General features: G+C 40.6%; 1 protein-coding gene and 1 long non-coding RNA gene across 3 annotated transcripts in view; one reads left to right on the top strand and one right to left on the bottom strand.

Annotated features, from left to right (window-relative positions):
* The window catches only part of gak (cyclin G associated kinase), a 34038-nt gene that overhangs the window by 2339 nt on the left and 15499 nt on the right, over nucleotides 1–16200 (bottom strand). Inside the window, exons 10-29 of one of the 2 annotated variants that reach the window (XM_042487698.2) lie at nucleotides 15133–15211; nucleotides 13184–13301; nucleotides 12179–12187; nucleotides 10223–10272; nucleotides 9813–9961; nucleotides 9430–9552; nucleotides 9126–9259; nucleotides 8790–8984; nucleotides 8555–8672; nucleotides 8379–8458; nucleotides 8007–8200; nucleotides 7634–7795; nucleotides 7210–7376; nucleotides 6469–6721; nucleotides 6210–6383; nucleotides 2932–3069; nucleotides 2709–2795; nucleotides 2089–2370; nucleotides 1662–1810; nucleotides 581–757 (exon numbers count right to left, since the gene is read on the bottom strand). In XM_042487698.2, the coding sequence (XP_042343632.2) occupies nucleotides 581–757; nucleotides 1662–1810; nucleotides 2089–2370; nucleotides 2709–2795; nucleotides 2932–3069; nucleotides 6210–6383; nucleotides 6469–6721; nucleotides 7210–7376; nucleotides 7634–7795; nucleotides 8007–8200; nucleotides 8379–8458; nucleotides 8555–8672; nucleotides 8790–8984; nucleotides 9126–9259; nucleotides 9430–9552; nucleotides 9813–9961; nucleotides 10223–10272; nucleotides 12179–12187; nucleotides 13184–13301; nucleotides 15133–15211 (2838 nt within the window). The remainder of the gene's footprint in view (nucleotides 1–580; nucleotides 758–1661; nucleotides 1811–2088; nucleotides 2371–2708; nucleotides 2796–2931; nucleotides 3070–6209; nucleotides 6384–6468; nucleotides 6722–7209; nucleotides 7377–7633; nucleotides 7796–8006; nucleotides 8201–8378; nucleotides 8459–8554; nucleotides 8673–8789; nucleotides 8985–9125; nucleotides 9260–9429; nucleotides 9553–9812; nucleotides 9962–10222; nucleotides 10273–12178; nucleotides 12188–13183; nucleotides 13302–15132; nucleotides 15212–16200) is intronic. The other variant, XM_042487699.2, reaches the window with a different exon arrangement.
* LOC148189716 (uncharacterized) overlaps nucleotides 3200–16200 on the top strand; it is a 33456-nt gene continuing 20455 nt past the window's right edge. Inside the window, exons 1-3 of the long non-coding RNA XR_015776389.1 lie at nucleotides 3200–4282; nucleotides 5419–5545; nucleotides 9139–9280. This is a non-coding gene — a long non-coding RNA (uncharacterized LOC148189716). The remainder of the gene's footprint in view (nucleotides 4283–5418; nucleotides 5546–9138; nucleotides 9281–16200) is intronic.

Below are 16200 nucleotides of genomic sequence, written 5' to 3'. Positions count from 1 at the left end.
CCTGCTGGAAATAACTTTAATGATTTACAGCAGGGGTGTCCAAACTTTTTTGAATGGCGGCCAGATTAGTTTTTGTGAAAATACCTGTGGGCCAAACACTTCTTGCATTATGGGGGTTATTAAAAAATCAAATACAAATGACACATATGCAACCAATTTATCTAAAAGTGAAAAAGTATTAAACTTTCAACTGCTCCTGGGAGCAGCAGCCCTCGCTGTTGACTTTATGCTTCTTTGTTGTGGCCATATTTGGTACCTAACAGGAAATATCTGGTGTTAGGTAACTGTTTGTTTATTTACCATTTGTCTATGAAAAAAACATATCTGATCCGCCTGCATACTTCCTACTTGGTGCATGTCTACAAACTATGATTGTCCTGCCATCGTGAGGTGAATGAAAATAAATGCAAAGCCATCTTGCATAATCATACAGTATATTTTGAAAGACAAGTCCAGGGCTGTTTAAAATTAGTGTGAGGGCCACAGCTAGCCCTCGGGACCGGTCTTTGGACATGACTGATTTACAGAATTCAGTGTTTACTTGTCATCTATTGGAATAGTTTTTTTGGTTATACTGTACCTTATCTGGATGGACAATCAGCACGGCCTTCCTGTAGTACTTCTTCACCTGGTCAGGTGTCACCAGGTCGGCCATGCCCACAGGCTTCCAGCGGGTCTCACCCTCCCATAGCACAGTGTGCAGAGTCGACAGCAGCGCTCGGATGTTTCGCTCCTTCCCCTCAATCCAGTCCAAGATCTACAGCAAGACAATGAAACAAACCTTTAATACGTTCAGCATAACAACACACAAAACACAGATCAGCTCTGGAGGCTACCTTGTTAGGTAAATCTGAGTATCACCTGCCTAAAGGTGCCTGACTTAATACAAAAGAAATCCCTCTAAATTATCAACTACGACCCACCTGAAGTGTGTAGAGGTGTACTTATCTGCAGAGACTCTGCCCTCTGCCTGTATTTTGTTGTGGTCAGGACGTTTTGGGGTATATAGCCAATTACAGTGTGCAGGTGAGTTCAGGACTTTCTAAAAAGGTAGCCACCAGGCAGCAGGCTGTAGGCAGTATGTATTTAAGAGGAAGGCATACTTTAACTTCTTATACGGTGCAGAAAAAATGCTAAATGCCAAGAAGACAAAGTTTGTTCCAAAAAAAGAGTGAATCTGGGGTTGACTTCCACGTTCTCTGGCAAACACTAAATAAGAGGATGGGGCTGAAAAGCCACATAGAGTTGACTTTTTTCCCATTTGGACAGGTAGTTCAGGGCTGTTGTTGCTAAGTCAGTTTTCTTAAGTATTGTCTTTTCCATAGCAACAAATGCAATGTCCCTACAATACTACACTATCTTGCAGTGTATGTACAAGCACTGCAGGGATTCCTGCATAATACATTATTTATTCAAGGAAGTTTTGCCACAAGCTGTGTTTTCTTTTTTTTATGGAACACTTAACACACCAACATCTGGAAGCTGCCCAGTACAATCACTGGCTCAAGGGCACCTCAGTGTTTCTAATACCAGACAGACAATACCAGCAACCCTCCAGCCACAAAAAATGCATCACATTCACATTTCATCAACTGAAGAATGTGTTTTGATGTGTATTTTTCAGTGTGTCATGTCTTTAACATATGTATTTAGTTTGTTACCTGTAATTTAAGCGGATCAATGTCTTTTGTGATCTCCTGTCTCCTCATTTCAGCGATAGTCCTTGGTCCTTTCTTATCAGGCCGAGAGGAAAAACCCTGAGTTGACAGCAGGTCCTCGAAATCATCCTCCTTTACCTTCGGCTTGGGGCCTGCAGCGTAACACAGCACAGAGAAATGAAGGTCTGATATAAAAATTGTGTGGAAGTAAAAAGATGCAAGCAGACATTGTTAAACAGATCAATACATAACATTAGAAGTTCCTGGTAACTTTTTAATTTTCAACGTCCATTTTCAGTGGCTGGTAAATTCCAGAGCTAATCACATTTATTGATTTATATGAGCTGAGAAAACCATTTTTGAGTAATATTTGAGTGACAATTATAAACTCCTTAAACAAAACCCTTCCCCTCTCCTCAATGTCTCTTACCAAATCCAGGTCCACGGACTCCTCTTTCCTCCCTCCCACCAATGACACTGGAGAAGTTGAGGTTGTAGTTGGGTTTGGTGGGCTGTGTGCCTGCAGCCTGAGGTCCAGAGGGCGCTTTGGGCGCAGACCCTTGTCCTGATCCAGACATCCAAGGTTTGTTCTGGGCGGAGGCTGGTCTTCCCGCCTGCCAGGGCTGGGCTTGAGGCTTGGCAGAAGAGGAAGAGGAGGAGGAAGGCGCCTTTGCGCTAAAAGAAGGCCCGGAAAAATTACTGCTGGAGGAACCTGCAAGAAACATGAAGAAATGATAGTGAGTTGAGATGATTTTATATGTTTGTAAGATCATAAGGCCAGAAACACACTGTGCGCATGAGCAGCGCATGAAGGCAACCTCGCTGAACTGCAGGGTGTTGCACGCTCATGGTTTTCACATTGGTAGCGTTGTTGCTGTCGCGCTTCTGCAGGGCTGCCTGCTGCTATGAGTACTCTATTTCCACATTTATAAATACAAATTCCACTCATTTAAGAAGTCCTCTCGTAAGGGAATTTCCGCTTTCAGGATCACTGCTCACGGCAGCAAAGTATCACCATTACAGAACTGTAAATGTGACCAGGCCTCTTACCTGGTAAATTGGAGCCGAGGTTTCCGAGGTCGGCAAAGGGATCAAAGGTCTGAGACTTGGCCTTCGACATAGATGACACACTAGAAGCTACAGACACAGGAACAATGTTAGAGTTGGATTTTTTTGTTTGTTTCATAGTTTTCAAGACCATCTGCAAAACTCATTTCATATTCAGTAACTTTTCAGTTAGCCACAAATGCCTATTCAATGTTCCTCCACCCACCTGTGTTGGTATAACTTGGTTTGCTGGTTGTGGCGCTCATGCTAGCAGTGGTGGCAGCCGCCCAGCTGTCCCATCCACCCAGCAGGTCTGGTTGGCTGGCTGATGATGTCATTTTAGGGACATCATTCACTAGCTTATCTGTTAAGACACAAAATAACAGAGTATTGCCAATTAAGTTCCTTTAGCAAGTTGCCATCTTCCATTGCTTGAAGCAAATGACAGTTTATCCTTTATTTAACTGGAAATGTCCTATTGTGATACAATATGTATTCTGTCAGGGAGTCCTGGTCAAGATGGGCTGCAGAATTAAAAAGTTTCAAATACAAGTTAAAACAGTGACAGATCAGATCACAAAAAAACCCATCAAAACACAACAGCTGACACAAAACATGCTGAAAATCCAAGGCACATCCAAGAGATTCATGGCAAAAAAGCAATACGCTGATCTGTGACAACTGGTTTCTAAGTGTTTTCCGCAGGTCACAAGAGGGTAAAGGGTCCAGGTTTATCATGCCTTGCAGCTCATTCCAAGCTTTCAGGGCATGGAAGAACAAGGCAGATTTACCCAGCTCTGTTCAGGTTTTTGGGACTTTGAGTAGAATTTTTTGGTGATGACCTACTGTTACACCTACAGTAATATGCCAATGAAATAGGTATGTAATGTGGTAATTTACCCAGTATAGCTGTAGCAATAACATTTATTTTTTTTTAAAAATCACCTTTAAAACTGTGAATACCATTAAACAGTTTCATAAAAGTTACAATGATGTGAACAGAAGCTTGCACCAAAATACAAACAACTATTTTATTATACAACAGTTAGTTCCGACCAAGCAATTTGATGGTCTTAACTCTTCATGTATCACTCCGCTTCACAGCTGTTCCAAATCGTTAATTGGGTCTACATTCATGGTTGATGGTTTTTTAGGTTACTGTAGACTGTAGTGTGGAGCTGTCACATCGTCTTCCGTCCCGTTTATTGTTTTATTAGTTATTCAGTGAGGTGAACCCGGGACTTTATGTTACACTGGTGGCAGCGGTGTTCATCAACAAGCCGCTGAGGGCTTTTCTGTGCACGTGCGGAGCCGTTTGCCGTGCTGTTGTTTTAGCTTAGCTGCCTCAGTTTAGCTAGCTGGCTAACCCGCGCCTGGTGCTTTAAGACTGTTCACAACTACGTTATAAAGATGTGGCGCAGAGACGAGGACCCTTTTAAAACCGGCACGGGAAGTCTGACTGTCGCTCGCCCAGCAAGGAAAGGTTGACCCGTCCTCTCCTTCACTGGCGACGGGAGCCAGAGTTTCCTCGGCCGAGTGAAGCAGCTGACGGCGGCGGAGACTGCAGTTATGAGCCGGTAAGGAAACAGTCTGCTACGGTTAACACAATCTTATTAAACTAGAAACACACAGATAATTGTACATAAAACTAAACAGTTGCCCTGCGCTAAGACCTAGTTAACGCAGTGTAGCAGGCTACTTTTTGTGTTGCTAGGCAACAGCTGTCACTTCCACCGGTTGCGGAACTATTTGTGTCGGCGGAGCAAAAAAAAAAAAAAAAAAATCGAGCAGAACAAACAAAATGTAATCTGTTGTCACGCATTAGTGTTTACTAGTAAATGACGCTCGTTGAACTGTTGTAAAGAAGCACATGACAATTTATCCTTCATTTAAACAGAAAAGTTCTTTTGAAATACAGTATCACTTCTGACAGAGAGCCCTGGTTAAGGAAGGCTGCAGAATTAAAAGCTTTCAAATACAAGTACAAGTAGGGACAGATGATATAATAAAAAACAACCTCAAACCACAACAGAAGAGACAAAACCTACAGAAGGGGCTTAAAAAAATCAAGGCAAAAAAACCAAAAAAACGACAGCTGTTCTGTAGCCTAAATACTGGTTTTGGTGTATTTCTCTGCAGGTCAAGAGAGGGTAAAGGTTTTGGGTTTATCATGCCTTGCAGCTCATTCCAAGCTTTCAGGGCGTGGAAGGAAAAGGTAGATTTAGCCAACTCTGTTTAGGATGTAGGGAACAAGAGGAGAATTCTTTCTGACGACCTTATGTAGTTACTGCAGTAATATGCCAATAAAGTAGATGTATAATGTGGTAATTTAGCTCCCAAAGGTTTGGCAGTAAAAGTTAACATATAGGGTTTTCTCCAAAATCAGAGAATACCAGTGAACAGTCTCATATATCTTGCAATGATGTGTGCAGAACACAGACACAGTCTAACAGAAAAAGATTAACATTTTTTAAATGAAAATAAACAACTATTGATCTGGGTCATTTTTAAAGGCTTTCAATATATACACCAAAGGTCAACTTGTGATGAAGCCAGATAACAAAGACTATGTAAAGTAACCCTGTCTGTTTAAATGCCATCTAATGTTAAGTACTTACAATCAGTGGGTGATGGAGGACAATGCATGTAAGTCATAAATTTGGGCTAATAATCAAAACCAATTATTAAACCTTTTTTTGCCTGTATTTGACAGGGCAACTTAAGCTTGAAATATGGAGAGAGAGGGGATGACATGCAACAAAAGGCCGTGGTTGGGATCGAACCTGCAGCCATGGTGGCAAAGACACAGGCCTAACTACATGGTTTGCCTGCTCTAACAGGTGAGCTACTGGGTGCCCCATTTAAAACCAATTTAAACAAGGAGAGTTAAGGTTAAATGTTTATATCGATGTTGTAAATATGGAACTTTCAGTAGCTGGGATGCATGGTGCTCAAGATAGAACTATTATGTTGGACGAGTGCTCTAAGTAAAACACAAGAATTTCTGTAATTTTATTTTATTTTTGTATTTATCTGTAATTAAATATGTAGTGCGGCACAAATAGATATAATCCAGGACACTCCTGCAACATGTTTATAGTTTTCTTTTTCCCCCCAGACACATATTCTCCTGTTATGAAGAGATCTAATGAGGTGGATAAGTGGGCAGTGGGGTCGGTGGGATTTATTTTTAGTTTTTAATTTTTCACTGCAATACTATGTGTCACACCTATCCTTGCTGTAATTATATGTGCATATCTTGAAACTAAAATAAGAAAAATGTGATCACAAAAAGAAGAAGGAGAGGTAAGAATGTGGTACCCACATCAGTGTTAGCAGAAAAGAGGAAAATGGTTTGTCCTGCAAAATTGAAAAGACTTTATGATACTGTAGGGAGGTTTGCTGCTGCTGAGTCAGAGCACATTGCATCTCCTCGAATCACACTGAGATATATGACAGTTGGGACATAACACTGAGTGATATCACACTCGCTGATGAACTTACTGAGGTTGAAGAGGCTTGTGTTAGAAGCAGGAGCAGGGTTACTGTGAGATGAACTTTCAGAACCCAACAAGTCTCCAAACAGATCGGGACCAGAGGCCTGCCGAGACGAACCAACGGTGGAGCTGACACCAGAGCCAGAGCCCATCCCGAACGGATCAAACAGGTCGCCCATGGCTGCAGAAAGAGAGAAAAATGCTTTAAGTTTACCTGGAGAGGGGTTTTTTTACAACAGTGCAGTCAGTTTGTATTCAGCCCTTACATTTTGAGTCTGGTGTGGCCCCACCGGCTGGCCCACTGAAGAACAAGTCTTCCTGCACTGCTGCGGTCTGACCAGCAGGGGGTGCAAACAGGTCGTTGAGGAGGTCGCTGTTGCTGGATGCAGCTTTCATTCCTCCCTGGGCTCCTTGATGAGGAGCCACAGAGGACGTTGAGGACATGGAAGGGTCAGAATTCAACCCCAAGAGGTCAGCTGTGTCACCCACAGGAGATTCCTGGGCAGCAGGAGGGGAGGTCTACAAAAAGAAAGGGACATTGAGGAAACTCAGAAATTAACACTGGCGGACATTAAGGCTTAGAAACTTGACAAAATGGGCCTAATGTCTTTCAAAAACTTGGGAAGCATGTTAGAAGCAAGCAAACAATGACCCAAAAATTAGCAACAAAGTAGAACCACACTCTCTCTCTCTCACACACACACAAATATAAAAAAAACTAAAAACAAACAAGAAATGACTTATTCTGTAATATATTTTGAATATGTAATTCTAATACTTTTTTAAAAATTAATTTTCAAGTTATTTTCTGTTCAACCTTTACCAGTTTCTTGAAATTTGCTTATTGCATTTTTTCCACGTTTTTGGAGAGAATTAAACGTATTTGCTCAGGTTTCAATGGTTTAAATACTTGTGAGAGGCATTAGAACAAATGATGCCCATCTAGGTTTCACAGGGTTAAAGGAACTATTGATATTGATATAATTAACCATCCAAGACTTTCCCACCTGGAAATCGGCATCAAACAGTGGTTCGCTGGGGTCACGTGACAGTGGCTCCCCACTGGGGGCAGAATAGGAGTAGGACTCTCCTTCTGATTGATCGCTCACGTCCTCCTGGTCATTCATGGATCCCCCTCCTTGACTTTCTGAGGCATCCTGAGGGCTGCTAACATCTGCAAATACAAGGCGCTGCTCAGTGGAAATTCAAAGGCACTTTATGTTTCTCTGGAATGAGTCATAGAGTGAGACGGGAAAATGCGAGGGGCTGAGGATGCTTTACGGTTTATGTTGTGTCTGGGAAAACTAAGGCATAAAAATGGGAAGCACTCTCTTCTTTTTAATGATGGACAACAACAGTAATATTAAGGCTGTACAGGGAAAAATGAAGATGATTTAAATGAGACATTATCACAGAAAACAAGTACAGTACCTTCCCAATCTAGTGTCTGGAAGAAGTTGTTGGCATTGCTGTCGGTGCTCACAGGAGACTCTGGTTCTGTTGCATTAGAGCCTTCTGGGGTCTGAGCCGGCTGTGGCGACTCAGAATCATAAAATGCTGAGGAGCCCGGCTGACGAGGAAGCTCTGGCTTACCTGTAGTGAATACGGTTTAATGTATTAGTTTAAATGCATGAGTAAATTAGAAAGAAACAGCAGAAAAACATGCCTCCCATGGGCTTTTGGGTGGAAAAGAAGAAAGCTGTGTGATATGTAAGTGAGCAGAGAAATAGATGGATGGAGACACACTGCAAACCAAACTGTTTCACTCATAACCCCACAGCTTTTGCAAAGCACTGCGACCTACCAAATTTGCTGAGGATTTCCTGCTGTTCATCACGAGAGGAGAAAAGGATTTTGGGGTTGAGGCCCTTGGTTTGAAAGCCCTCCCACGGAGGAGTCTTGGTGCTGGGTCTGTCTCTGGGTTCCACTTCGATGTCCAAGTTGACCTGGAACAAGTCTGGGTATTTCTCCTGGATGTCACAGGCATCCAAGTCATACCTGATAAGCAACAGGTAGATGGGAAAGGGAGAGTCGTGGAGAAAGCACATTGCAAGAGATGATTAGAAAATAATATGTTATAGGTGATAATATTGTAAAGAAAATAGAAATGTGGAGCTTCGAGGGACAGTGATCTTGTTTGGTCAAAGTATTGCATTTCTCCAAATTGTGTACATACTTGGCAAACTTGACAGTCGTCGCATTTCTGGGGACAAAGCCTGTGTGGAACTGGATCTGGAACATTTTCATGGATGCCATCTGAAACACATTATAGAGTTTAAAATTAGCTTTCTTTTTTGTCCAGAATGTACTAAGTTATTTTTGTTGCACTTAAGCTTGTGGGTGTGCGTGTACCTTGGCCTGCAGACGTCCTCCTAGTGTCGATCTTGCATGGTAGATTACCACCAGTACATCTCCTTGGACTGTCACATTGAGGGGAATCTCTGCTCTGCCATCCTCCATCTTAAAGTCCCTGGAAAGAACAAAAGAGTGAAAGAGAGAATGAATAATTGAAATGGCAAAATTTGTCTTACTAATTTCATCCCACACAGGAATGCTGAAAGGTGTTTCTTTGTGGATATGAACTTACTTCATCTTGTCGTACTCCTGCGATGTCGTGAGGACTCTTTCATCTCCAACATAAACTTCGCAGAATGGCCTGCACCCATTCCGCTGCTTGTTGAACAGCGGCACGGGTGTCATGACGATGGAGCGAATTGTTATGGGCTTGCTGTGGGGGACGATGGGCTCCTCTGCCATCATGTCGCACATATACTCAATATACCTGCAACAATCAAAAACAAGATCATGTACTCTTAGCTTTTGCTGAAGAGAGAATTTCTGGTGTAGGAGGAGGTAAAAATAAATCATGAATCTTGAGTGAAATCCAAATGAAAAAAATTCCAACCAGTGTGTTTTTTTATACCTCTTGTGTGAAGGTGCTATGCCGGGCGGGCAGCGTTTCATTGAGAACATGTAGACAGCCGCCTCAGCTGTGGTGAAAAGGCGACAGAAACACAGGAAGGAGCAAACTGCCACTGCAGATGCTGCCCTGCCGTCCTACAGAAGCACAAGATGAAGGTAACAATTACACATACTGCAAGCGTTATCCTCCTCCTTATTTTTCTCCTTATCATCCATGTGAGACGCAATCTTTTTCTGTCTGCGCATGCATGACGGACTAAATGATCAGTCATGTTAGTCATCCACTAGGCATAGAGTTAACTTACCAGACAGTGTACTATACAGATGTTCCTTTGATCTTGTTTCAGCCATAGATGCATGTTCTTACACACACTGTAGAGACTGCGGAGGTTGGGAGCACGCCGCACTTGCCAGTTACACTCTGAAACCTACGCACAAAGACACACACCTAAATACAACAGGATATCTCATATGGCTGCAGAAAAGTGAAAAGATGACCCGGTGTAAACAATAACAAATACAGGGGCGATAAACAGATGTATTATAGTGCCAAAAAGAGAGAAGATGTTTGGACACTGTGACTGCTAAGAGTAAACAGACAATCCACTCACAGCAATGACAAACATATATTGAAGAACACATCTACCCATCAAAAAGGTGAACGCACACACAAACACACACTTCATACCCTGTTGTGGAATCGAGAAGGCCTGTATGATCGTCTGGAGAGGTTGTAAACAGCATAGTGACCAGCATGACGCGAGTCCAAGAACAGACGGACATCCTCAATGTTGTTCTTTATTGCTGACTCCACCCCCTCTGCTGGGAAGGACATAACTATACACATACACACACGCACACACACACACACACACACACACACACAAAAAGAAAAATATGTGTAACAATGACGTCAACAGTTAATCCATTTCTCTAAATGTTAAATAATATTAAAGATATTAGGTCACATCACTTTCATTTAAGCCATGTCTGAATGGATTACCCTAACCTTGTTTTGATCATGTGTAATACAGAATAATGACAAAATTATGCAGTACCAGAGAGCTAAGACAATGTATAGGTAAGTTTGATGCATACCTGCTATTCTGGAGGTGATGTATGAAATATCTAGGTCTCCTTTGGCATAGCTGTTAGAAAAATCACAAATGCACTCATAAGAGGAGTAGGTTTACAACATTTGGGAAGGAGGAAAAATGCAAATCACTACAAGAAATGAAAGAGTTTGACTAATATCTGGGAGACTGCACAGATATAGCCATTAACAAACAGCTCGGTAATGCAAACAGGTTCAGAAACCAGAAAGCTTTGTCTTATGATAAAATGATATGACTGGTTCTGAAACCACGATGGAGCAGGATAGAGATGCTCTGAATTGATGCCTGTATGGGCATCTCTGCCAAAGCTACCACACAACACAGATTGTCAGCAGGTTTTCATAAAGGCTGTCCCTTTATCATGCAACAAAAAAAACCAAATGCATTTATCTTTCCTTAAGTTTTGATGCAGCACATGCATCTGGGAGATGCTTGTTGTTGCATGAGAATACACTCAAGAGGATCATTACTGCCAATAGTTCCTTGACAGTTATTGCACAGCTTTATTGAATTCTCGATTCTGATCGGTCAACATTTTACTATTATTTCTGAATGATTGACCAACATTTTGAATGCAGTTCTAATCATAGATGCTTAGCAGAAGCAATAATAGCATTTTTAAACCAGCATTTTGTCTCAAGTTGATTTCTGTAATAGGTAGCCGTGCAATAAAAGGAATAATGTGCAGAGAACTGGTCATTACTGTGAGATAGACCCCTTGGCGTTGTGATCCTGTCAGGGTTTATTTTGCATCAATGAGCCACTCCTGATACATTATCCCTTACTGAACTGACATACAGAGTAGACTACATTAGATCTGACAGCAAAATAAATCATATTGGAACAATGACAACAGAAAAAACAATGTAATATGATTCCAACTGCATATTAAAATTGAGTACACACACACCAACTTTAGGCCAAGCAAAGAAATTAATCTATCTATGTTGATGACACTCAATTTTATCTGTGTGATGTCAGGACAGACAGGTGATGCTGGTTAAGGCACAGATTTAGCTGGAATGGTGATTAAGTAAGCAGTGGAGCCAAATTAGAAAAAAATTAACTACCATACACTCATTCATTCATTCATAAAGGTTGGAGATTCCCAAACTGGGGCACTACTGAAGTTGGGGTTTGTGGAAAGATTGAAGCTCAATTTATTTGAGGGGAAAATAAAAGTGTGCAAAGACCTAAAACTAAATGTGTGTTAAATGTGAAGAAATGGTTGAAATATATATATAAAAATATTGATAAATAGATCAAATTCCTTGCTAAAATTAATGGATAAATGGTTAACATGGCCAAAAGTAGGCCTGGGCGATATGGAGAAAATCAAAAATCACAATATTTTGGACCAAATACCCCAATATTGACTTTGTGACAATATTGATGACTTGACTGTTGGTGCTTTCACAAAAAAATGACACAATGATATTTTTTATTTATAATCATCAGTAATATAATGACTAAGTGGGTAAAGGCAGACAATATAACAGTCCAGTACGTTCAGGTAAAGACAGGAAAAGACAACACTTACAATATTGAGATCCAAAATTTAAGATAAAAATGTACCTTTCAGACAAAGGCCATCATCTCTTAACCACCCGCTCTTTAATATGTAACTTGTTATTGACTGTCCTGTTAATTTCCTCTACCATGCATATGTTTCTCTTGTTTTTTCATTCACTAATATCATCTTCCAATCATCGGACCCTTCCATCCAGTCTTTAAATGATACACATCTTTACATTCACATGACGCTCTGCATTCATTCAAGTGAATTACTGAACGTGTGATGTTAGGATCAGCAAGCTGTGATGGCGGACATGGCACAGCAAAGGGCTTAGTAGGGTTTCTCTTTCTCTAAATCAAACACAGACTACAGGAGCACACAGAGCAACGCATGAGCTGACGCACTTCACTGACCCATATTTACCTTGGGTTGCTAGGTGATGGACACATAGTGGGACCATGAGGGATTGGGACAGAGAAAAGAAACAACAAAAAATAAACAAAACGACTAAACAAATGGAACAAACCGATGATAGAAGAACCAAATGAAACAACAAACTTGAACGGAAATTGGTAGAGTGGCTTAAAGGAACACTTTGCTTATTCTCAACCTTTTTTTTTTTTACATATCAGTCACAGAGGCCACCTGTCTTTAACATCAACAATTGTTAATAATTTCTCCTGTCAAGTCAAGTGTAGCAGACCAGATTACTCCCACTGTCCACTGACTTACTCTTATACCAGTTGGTAAAATAACTAAAAAGAGAGATGACTTGAAATAAGTTTTTTACAGAGTAAGAGAGTACAGAAGCACATTTCAGACAGCCAAGCAGCAAAATGTTCCTTTTAAAAAAGTAAATCTGGGGTCAGGGTAAGTATGAGTATGAAAGCTTGCATTGGCAGTTTGCAGGTGTACAATCATCTACGTTTACTCCAGGCTGATGCAACTGTGATGAAACATGGTGGCCGATAATTAACAAATAGTATTGTTTACAAAACTGCTATGCCGTTTTGTGTGTGTTGATTATAATATTCCAGACCATGAATGCACACTTTGAGTACAATGAATTTAAATTCTACAGTTATTCCCCTTCAAAAACTGCAATACAAGATTACCAAAGCAAACATGGTGTTAGAATTGTCTCACTTGAGTAAGTACGCATATGTGAAGTTGCAGTGGTCCGTGAAAAAATATGTTAAGTTTAACTGAATGTTCAGGCCACTCCGCAGGTTGACAAACTAAAAATAATGTGAATCATAAGATTAGTTCAGCAACCCATGTCCATGTTATGCCAAGTGAGCAAAGAACTGACTGTCAGGTGAAATGAATACAACACAATGTGTGCAAACAAAGATTAACTGAAAAGCATTCAACTGCCAATAGAATATCAGTAAATACAACAATGATAACAGAGTTGGAGCACCTCACCTGGCTACTGACTGGATAACCTTGGAGGATGTGTCCTTAATGTTGGTCAGGAAGCGCTCTGTCCCTCCTCTTAAGATATCGAAGAGGCCACTGCCCGCCTGATCAGGGTCATATATGCCTAAAGGCATGATGGGGGAAAGAGAAAATGCTCAATATGATGGATAGCACTGACATTGGGTTTAGCTAGAGAGATCAGGGTCACAGTTTAACCTACAATGACAACAACAACATTTTTGCAATCCTTGCATGAAACTGTGCAAAATGTGTAATATTTGCAATTTCTAATTATCATTGAATAAATGGACGTAAACACATCAGCCAAGCTACAATAAATGACAACTAAAATAGAAAAGTAAAATCCATATTCTGACTGTGGATGAGGGTAAATAGTGTCAAAAAAAGGCGATCTGCTCTTAGCTGCAATGTGCAGGACATTACAAACACTCACACACACTTCATGACATTAAGGACTGGTTCAGCAAATAGAGTAAAAATGGATTGTTTGTTGCACTTTGCAGTAAATGCAGTGGATTAAAACCAGCTGCTTTCAGCTTTGGTGGAGCTGCCAGATGTCGAGATACAACAGGCAGATGACTCAGACTGACTTAACTTCATCAGGTCTGATAGTGTGAATGGTCAGAGGGACTGTAGCCACTCCTCAAGAGAAAAAGCAAACATCTTCTGCCTTTCGACAGATGGTTCACTGGCTGTGCAGAAATCCTCTTAATGGACAGTACACAACCTGCACGTGTGTTTGTGTTTGTGTGTGTGTGTGTGTGTGTGTGTGTGTGTGTGTGTATGGAAAAGCCTATTATGCTAGTTTAGAGAAAAGGTACAGATGATTTACAAATATGATTTTCTTATGAAGTTTCTTCAGATCATGCTCTTATTCCTAAGTCAAATATTTTAATAAAAACAAAACAAAAAAATCAAGAAAAATAAAATTGCATAGTGTGCGGCGTCAGTCTGCTTCAGACATACTGAACAGTGTGAAAACACCAACAGTCATTGTGCCAGATGCCAATATGTGGTCTGTGTCTGTAAAGTTTGTTTTCTCTAACCCACACTTTGGTAGGTAATCAGTCCTGTGACATATTAAAATGTCATCCTGCTGAATAAATTACACAAGCTGCATGTGAGCCTGTTGGCCTCAGGTTAACAGTCAAGATCTGTCAAGGTTAGTGGGTTACAGAGTCACAATAATACTGGTTTACTGGCTCTGCTGGCTTAGACATTGACGCAGTGAGTGGAACAAGACTATAATGTTCTCTTACTGTTTCATAATGACTGAGAAATGAGATTTAGGCCAAGATATCTTATCATGCAAATTTCTACTGTATTTATAAGTTTATAACTCATCATCAAGGCTATCATGATAATTTCTGAAGAAAATGAGGATGTGGAACAGATCTACTGACTGTCAGACATGACCCTTGTTCTTACAAGGCAGACTTTTTATAGTAACAGTGACCATAGTGAACTAACCAGACCACTTACTACCCTACATGACTCTCAGTGATATGGGTGGGGTCATGAGGGTGTGGATACGTGTGTGTGAGAACATGTGTTCCTGGCTGATTAGAAATTAGAGGTTGAACTAAAAAAGAGCAGCTTAATGAAATTGTCTGTCACAATCACACCTAAAAGGCACACTTTAGCCCAACAAATCAACTCTACAGCTCTTTGTAAGCAACGGTAGTTGTATGCAATTACTTTTCTAGTTTGTTTGAATGCAGCAAAACAAATTTATGGATATGCCAGAGATGGCTTATGAGGTAATATGTTGTTAAATTTCTTTTTTGGAACAGTGCAATGACATGACAACTACTGCTCTGTTTTCAAAGAGGCTTTAACTTCTTCCCAGGGGACAAAAAAACAAACACACACCTGCAAACTCTCTGTTCAAAACACATAGCAAGCATAATGATGTTATCCAAACAAACCTTTACCTGCATTGTTGTGGACGTTGTGGATCTGCATGGGCGGCTGGGCTACGTTGTTGCCAAAACCTCCGTTCTGCTCCAGCAGCTGCAGACATTCATAGCCGTCATACACTGGACGCCAACAGTGGTACGCACTCAACATTGTTACAGGTAGCTCAACAAAGTAAGGATAAAGTTGGCGAAAGAAAGAAAAGAAAAAAGGACCTAAGATTTTACCTAAAATTATCAAAACAGATCTGTCTTAAAAATGCAAAAAAAGTAATCTTAAAAAATAGAAATACCATATTACATCCCAGTAAGGAATAAACATATGCCTTGATAGAAAATTATGTTCGGACGACCTCAAAGAGAGGAAGAGAAAAATAGCACCAAAATTCTGATTGTTAAGCAACAGGTCTTGTCTCTGTCCCTGGATAAAAAGTCACCAGTCAAAAAGAATCCCAAAAAGTAGCACAATCATAACACGTTGCAATTGAAAAAATAGTTTGTGTCAGACGTGCTAGATAAAGTTATTTTCGGATGTGAGTGTCTGCGTTAAACGCAGCCAGACAGCCTCTGCGACTCGCTTCCCCTCCGAGATGTCTACCGTATTTCCCTCTCAGTATTTCACTTCCATCTCTGCTCCCTTTCTTCACAAGTTTTCTGCTCTCCCTCCTCTCTGCATCTCACAGTCTGCCTCTCCATATGTCTGTGCCGCGAAGCAGCACAGAGAGGAGGAGGAAAGGATTATAATCTCCTTATGTCCAGCAGGGAAACCCCTCTTAACCCTAATCAGATCAGCGATCACCAAATCTGCCCTCACTCTGCACATATTTACCGTCCTTATCAAGATGCAGTTTGGTTAAAAAATTGGGATAAAGAAGAACTTGTTGCTTCAGTTAACCAGTTTGTTCAAAGCAATGATATAATCTTAAAATTTGCACCAGAAAATTGATTTTCCAAAAGTGGTAACCTATGTATAATTCCCAAAAATAGAGAAAGAAAATATTAAATATTAATTCTTTTGAATTGTGATACAATATAATATAATTCAGTATACATAGACTGGTTCAGCTATATAACTGTACATTGCAA

Source organism: Plectropomus leopardus, chromosome 4, assembly GCF_026936395.1.
Source record: "Plectropomus leopardus strain MGB_pleo_1.0 chromosome 4, ASM2693639v1, whole genome shotgun sequence".
Taxonomy (NCBI): domain Eukaryota; kingdom Metazoa; phylum Chordata; class Actinopteri; order Perciformes; family Serranidae; genus Plectropomus; species Plectropomus leopardus.
Note: the sequence above shows the minus strand (reverse complement) of the source record. Positions and strands in the feature narration are given on the sequence as shown.